At 60.3% G+C, this 6,941-nt stretch overlaps 1 protein-coding gene across 1 annotated transcript; it reads left to right on the top strand.

The window, feature by feature from the left end:
- Positions 1-894: 894 nt before the first annotated feature.
- LOC138989846 (LIM homeobox transcription factor 1-beta) lies at positions 895-2,212 on the top strand. The gene is made up of 2 exons (XM_070378982.1): positions 895-1,102; positions 1,947-2,212. The coding sequence occupies exons 1-2, from the start codon at positions 964-966 to the stop codon at positions 2,135-2,137; spliced, it is 330 nt and encodes a 109-aa protein (XP_070235083.1). The 5' UTR covers positions 895-963; the 3' UTR covers positions 2,138-2,212.
- Positions 2,213-6,941: the final 4,729 nt, after the last annotated feature.

Below are 6,941 nucleotides of genomic sequence, written 5' to 3'. Positions count from 1 at the left end.
AACTCCCAAATCAATTTTTCAAGGGGGTGGGGCAGAAGGATTTGTTTCGAAGGCGACCCAAACTTCTGCGAGGGACCCGCGGGGCGCTCGGCCTGGCCGGGGGCGCCCGGGTCCGCACTCGGGGGCCCAGCGCAGCGCAGGGAGCTCAAGCCGGGGGGCCGCGGGGAGCCCTCCCGCCGGGGGGCGGGAGGGTTGGAGAGGTGGGGGGGTGGGCAGCGACGGCACTATTTGACGTGGAGTCGCCGGCTCATCCCGGCGCAGGGATACGAGGCGCACCAATGAGTTCAAATGTCAGGAAGTTTGAGGAGCGGTGAGGCGGCTCCCGGCCGGGGTATCCCTCCGCCGCCGGCCCCACAGCTCTAAACCGAGCGGCTCCTCGGGCGCACCATGGCACTGGGGTAGCGCGGGGAGCGCGCCTGGAAGCCCGCGGCCCGCTGCGCCCCGCCCGGGACCCCGCTGCGCCGCCCGCGCGCCCCCCCTCAGCCTGCGGGGCCGCCCCTGCACCCCCACCCCCTCCCCCGCCCGCCCGCCCGCCGCCGCCGCCGCCGCCGCCGCAGCCACCACCACCACCACCACCAGCACCGCCGCCGCCGTCTCCTCCTCCCCGCGCGGCTCCGTCCGCCGCCGCCTCGCCGCCGCTGCAGCCCGGCTGCGGGGCTGACAGGCAGGTGACTGACAGAGGAGCCGGCGCGCGTGCCCACGAGCGCCCCGGGAGAGAGCGCGGCGCGGGCTGCAGCCGCCCCGGCCCGCCCGCACGACGCCGGGGCCCGGGGCCAGCGAGTGGCCGCTCCGCACTCGCCGGGGGCAGCCGGCGGCCCCAGCCGCAGCTCCAACCCCGCGGGGGCCGGGCCTCCCCGGCTCCCCGGCTCCCCGGCGGCGGCGGCGGCGGCGGGAGGCGAGCGGGCCGGCAGGCGGGGAGGCAAACACCCTGGCCGGCGGGGCCCGCAGCGCGCCCCGCGTCCCATGGATATAGCAACAGGTCCCGAGTCGCTGGAGAGGTGCTTCCCCCGTGGGCAGACGGACTGCTCGAAGATGTTGGACGGCATCAAGATGGAGGAGCACGCCCTGCGCCCCGGGCCCGCCACTCTGGGGGTGCTGCTGGGTGAGTGCGAGGTCGGGACGCCCCGAGCGGTCTACTGGCAGGGGACAGGGGCCTCGGCCCCTGGAGGTGGACACGGGGGTCCAGGCCAACGGATAAAGGCAATGGTGTTGCAGAACGTGGGGGTGTCGGGGACACAGAGAAGACTCCTGGAGTGATCACCAGAGGGACGAGAGGCACGCCTAGACAGGCATCCTGAGGGGACAGAGGTACGCAGGGACACCCCCTAGGAGGAGCGAGGACAGGCACAGCTCTAGCCGCCACCTCCCATCCTCACTGGGCCGCAGTTCTAGAGCTGCCACTCGGGAGGCGAGAGGTAGGAGGCGGTGGCAGGGATGATGGAGAAGACAAGAAGTCACCTTGGCAAGCTTGGGAGTGGTGCCGGGTCACTTGGGGAAGGGCCGTGTCTAAGAGAGAAATGTTCCCCGGGTCACCTACATTACAGATTTGGGGGGAGATGTGGGAGAGAAGACAGCGAACGCCACCATTGGGCGTGCGCCTAAGCCCTCACCTCGCCTGTCTCGGTCCCGGCCGGCTGCCCCGCGCCGTGCTCGTTCCTCCTCTCTTGTATTACCACCGAGCGCTGGATCTCCGGAGAAGGGGAGCGCTCAGCGCCGAGCCGAGGCTCCAGGCCCGCGCGGCCTCTCGGCGCCGGAGTCCGCCGACCGGGATGAACTCACTGAGTCTGCCCGGCCCCTGGCGCGGCGGCCGGGGAGGCGCAAGCATGCGGGCGGCGCTCCCGGGCTGCCCTCGTCTTTGGGGCCGGGGGCCGCGGGCACAGCGCAATCGGGACGCTGGGCCGGGCTGGTCGGCGCTGACGGCCCGGCTCTCGCCCTGTGCGCTGCAGGCTCCGACTGCCCGCATCCCGCCGTGTGCGAGGGCTGCCAGCGGCCCATCTCCGACCGCTTCCTGATGCGAGTCAACGAGTCGTCCTGGCACGAGGAATGTTTGCAGTGCGCGGCGTGTCAGCAAGCCCTCACCACCAGCTGCTACTTCCGGGATCGGAAACTGTACTGCAAACAAGACTACCAACAGTAAGCGCCTCGCGTCCTCCTCCTTCCCCGCCGCCGCCCGGCACTCGAGCCCGGCCGCCCCTCTGCCAGGCCGTGGCCCGCGTACGCCCTGCAGCCGGCCCCGCGCGCAGCTGGGCCCGTCAACTCCAGAGAGAACTCCGCGGGTTGCGCGTCTCCCTCCAGGGCAGAACCATCCCGGCCCGGCTAACCCCGGTGGGGTGGCCGGGACCCTCCGGCAGCCCCTAGTTGCCATCTTTTTTGTTCGGGAAACCTGCGCTGGGCTGCTCCCGTTGGAGTGCGTGGGACAAGGGCCCTGAGCGGAGCGGGGGATACGATGCTGCGGTCGTGGGACCAGGGCCTAGCTTCACGGAGGCCTGCACTGGGGACCGAGAATTGCTTTTCAAACGAAAGCAGTGCTGTAGGGAGCCGGGCCCGAGCGGTGTGCTTCCCCAGCCCCAAGGCAGGGTTTGTGTCGATTGGGGATTGCTGAAGCAAGAGGGTGGAGTGCCAGGGTGCTAAAGCGCGGGAGCCCTCGGGCATGCCCCCTTTCTGCCAGACTCCCTGCTGCCGTTTCAGTCCCCAATGGAGAGAAAAGGGTGTGCACCCTCCCCAGACCGTTCCATGCGGGAATCCTGCACACATAATTATTGTTGGCTGGAGACGCTGTCTAGGAAGAGGACCTTAAGAGGTGGCAAACCACAATCTGGGCTCCCCATGGGGTGAGGAGCTGACCAAGTCAGCCTTCCCCAGCAGGCCCTCTTTCTTGCAATGTGTGTATGTTGGGGAGGGCTGGCCTGCTTTGGCCTTCTGCAGCCCAAGCCTCTCAGGGTTGGGGCCAGAGAGTGAGCTGAGCCCTACCTGCTTGGCTTTTGTTTTTAGCTGAGACTATGGATTTGTCTGGCAGGGGGCGTGGGGTAGATAAAAGTAGATCCAGGTTTTTGTTTTGTTTCTTTTGACCCTCTGGGTTTTTTGCCTGGTTGTGTGATTAAGAGGGAGGCGGAAGGGAGCAACAGCAGGAAGAGAGGTGTGGGGATGCCCAGGGCAGCGACTACTGGGTGCCTGTGAGAACTTTGCAGTGACGCCCAGAAAACCATTTCTGATAGGGCTGTGGGGTGGGTAGGCTGCTCAGGTGGTGTGGCGCTCAGAAGGGGCTGTGTGTGCCCAAGCTTCTGAGAAAAGACTGGGCGGCCAGTGCTTGGTATCGATAGCAAGGGCAGCCTACCTGCTCTGCTCAGAGACTGTCCCGAAATCCACGCCCTGATGGGAAGGGGAGCAGCTTGACTGAGACCTGGAAATAGGGGGAGCTGCAGGCCAGAGCCCTGGAGAGGGCATCGGGTTCTACTTCAAAAGACCCCAGCTGAGCCCTCCACTAGCACCTACTCTGTGCTCCCCTGGTCCAGGGGCCCAGCAGGAGCTGCTTTCTGTGCCTCGTTCTTCCTGCCAGCCGGGGGGATCTGCAGGCAGGAACTGGGGCCCTGTCCTGAGCCGGCTCTTCTGTGGTCCCCAAAGACTGCCCCTGTCTCTGGAGCATCCCGGGTTAGGCACACTACCATTCATGGGGTTTGTGCTGTGCCCCGGACTGATATGGTTCTAGTTCCAGAAGAAGGTGAGGCCACCAGTCAGCTCAGCCACAGGCAGGCATAGAGCAGTATAAAGAAAAGGAGGAAAGTAGTTGGAGCTAGGTGCAGTCAGAGGCTTTGGGCTGGCCCCAGGGACTGGCCCCTCAGCGGGGCTCACCAGCCTCCAGTCCACATATCCTGCTGTCCTGCACCCCTCCTCTGGCTCTGCCTGCCCAAGCTCAGCTCTGGTGGTGCCACTGCCCAGGGCAGCTCAGCCTGGACAACTCAACACATGGGGGCCGGAGGCCCAGAAAACTGGAAATGAGCCTCCAAATCATTTGTGCAAGTTTTTGGGAAAAAATTTTTTTTTTTTTTTTTTTTTTTGTTTTGTAAAGACTCTTTCCAGCCACTTGTACCCATCTGCCCATCCTCTCCTCCCCACACTCCAGTCATTCATGGCAATTTTCTTTAAAACAAGGAGAGGGTGCTCCCCTGGTTCTTCAGAGCAGGGAATTATAAAGTCACACAATTTGAGCTGGATGATCCTTTAAAGCTGAAAGGCCAACTCCCTGATTTTACAAAACAATTAAGCATTAGACAACTATTGCTTTGCTGAAAGTATATTTGTTTAAAATAGAAAAAAAGGTACCTAAGAGCTTTCTCCCTCAGTGCAGCAGGGGTGTGTTTGCAAGTGAATTTTGGGTCCGGGTGAATCTCCAGCGCAGAGTCTAGGTCCTGTGGGCAGCAGGCGGGCATTATTCATGCCTCTCATGGTGTCCTCCTCCCTCTCCTGTCGCCTCTTTCTTCCAATAATGCCAAGCAGGTATCTGCACTAGGCTGGCCGGTGGAGGAGGGGGCAGAAGTAGGGGTTGTTATCAAGACAATTCTGGGGACAAATCCTCCGGTGGATCTCGCATCAGCTTTTCTCTGGGAGAGCAAGGGCAGAGAGGCAAGCAGGGGCTCACTGAGAAGCGATGTTCTTTGCACAATAAAAATGTATTTCAAGATTTATTTTTTTCTTTGAGGATTGCAGATGCATATTTATTGCATCTGTGCCGAAATGCTTTTCAGACGAGAATGCAGGCAAGTGGGCGCAGAAATGTGCCTTCTCGATTTTGTAGAGTCTGCGTCAGTGGTATAGGGAAATTAACACACACCACCCCCCCACCCCCCCGCCAAAAAAAAAAAACAACTTTTGAAAACTGTTTCTTCGCCTTGAGAGGAGCTAAAGGGCTCGATCCTTGGAAAGAGGTTCCTATTTTTATTAAGCGTCTCTTCCTCCTTCCGATTTATTTTAAAGATCCGGGACACTCAGAGGCACAACGTTATTTTACGCACCACGGGGGTGATTAATTGACGTTCGGGCGCATTTAATAACGTTTGATAAAAATCCACCCGCACATCATGATCCTGCAAAGTGGAGAGCGGGCCACGGACATTTGGGCGTTTTCACGCGTCACTCGAAGTCTTCTTTTTCTCAGTTTCGTGTTTTTGTGTGTGGGAGGGGTGTCTCCTTCAGGGGAGAAAAAAAGCATCGGATCGTTCAGCTGTGCCCCAGACTTTGGCCCCTCGGCAGCCCGAGCTCCGTTTCGGGTAGAAAATCGGGTTAGAAACCGGGAAGACCCACAACCTCCAAACACAAACACCCTCTCCTTCCTCCACCCCCAGAACACATTTAAAAAATGACATTACCAACCTCCTCGGTTTTGTTTTTGTTTTTTTTTTTCTCTTTTGCCGCTTAGCCAAATAGAATTATGTAACTCTCTTTTCCTGCCGTCTGTCGCTCGTCTGGAAAGGGTTTCTATCATTCTATCCCGAGGAGATGGCGAATTCCGGGAGGAGGCTCCGGAAGGGGGGAGGGTCGTTGGCAGAGTCCAAAAATCTGTCACAAAATGGAGCCTAATCGCTTGGAAGACAGCTCCCAGATCTGGCCACCCGAGCCTCGTTGGTGTGCGGCCCGCGGGAGCCTGCGTGCGCTGAGCGCCCACCTCTGCGTCTAGGGCTGGCGGCGCCTTTTGGCTGCCGGGCCGGCCCGGGCGGCCTCACCTCTCCACCGTGGAGCCCACGCGGTGCCCTGGGCCTTGCCTGCCCAGGTAGGATGCCCCCACAGCGGCGAGAGTGGGGCAGCGAGGCTTTGCTTGAGTTTCACCAAAAAAGCTGTCTGAATCCTGGGGTGATTTTCTTTTCTTTCTTTTTTTTTTTTTTTAAATTTACCCCAGCTGATTGTGGCTCCAGTGCCCCAACCCCAGTCTTCCCCAGCGCATTCCTTTCCTGGGAAATGTTTACACCGGGAAGGGCCTTCCTGGGAGATTCACCTCACCTCCCAGCACCGGGTGTGGCGCATGGGGAGAGCAAAGTCAGGCCCCAGCCTTTGCTGGCGGCTGCTTCTCCCTGCTTGGGAGGCCTCCTTTAGGAGGGCGCCAGTTACACCAGCAGCATCCCCTCCACCAGTGGGTACCCCAGCTGGCATTGCTCCCAGCAGACTAGTTTTGAGCTATGACATCCCTACCTACAGCCTGGGGTAGAGTAGTGGGTCTGTCCTGGAAACGAATTTCCTTAGACGGAAGAGCCAGCGCTTTGCCTTACTTAAGAGACTTCTCAAATGCTCTCCCTGGACATGGAAGGGCTGAGGGGCTCCCTCTACCAGCCCAAATCTAGGGACCCTCTGGCCCCCGGGAGGGCACCTCCTTGATTAACCCCAGCAACTTGGCTGCAGGCGGAAGGGTAAGCAAGGGCCTTCCTGAGGCTGCAGTTCTCTGCTGCTGAACGGATGCATTATTCACAGCTGACTCCTGGCTCACCCTGTATTCCCCAGGCCCCGGGCTGGTGTAGCCTAATTTGTTTGCTGGGTTTTTCCCGAGTGGGGGAAGCAGGCTGTGAGAATCTCCTCTGGGGTATGTGAGGCTCCCTCCTGTGTGTCCTTTGGAGCCAGGCTTAGGACCACAGAGCCCCAACACCTACCTGAGCCTCTTCTGTAAAATGGGGGACATACCTACCTGGGAAGGGAGAAGTATTTTTATGAGGATTGGAGATAATGTGCCCCAAAGGACCTGGCATCTTGCCTGGCACATTGTTAATACTCTGGAAATTGTTATTGTTGCTTTATCACCATCAGCATGGCAAGGAATGCCTTGTCTCCGAGGCCACACACCATACCACCCATGGATTCCATGCCAAAGAGAGGGCAGCTGGTATGCTAGGCTTGCCATAAGGAAGGATGAGGGACACCCCTGGGAAAACCATTCCCTTTGCCTGAGTGGGACACTGAGG

Source organism: Bos mutus, chromosome 11 (assembly GCF_027580195.1).
Source record: "Bos mutus isolate GX-2022 chromosome 11, NWIPB_WYAK_1.1, whole genome shotgun sequence".
In the NCBI taxonomy this organism is placed as follows: Eukaryota; Metazoa; Chordata; class Mammalia; order Artiodactyla; family Bovidae; genus Bos; species Bos mutus.
This window is presented reverse-complemented; position numbering and strand designations above follow the sequence as displayed.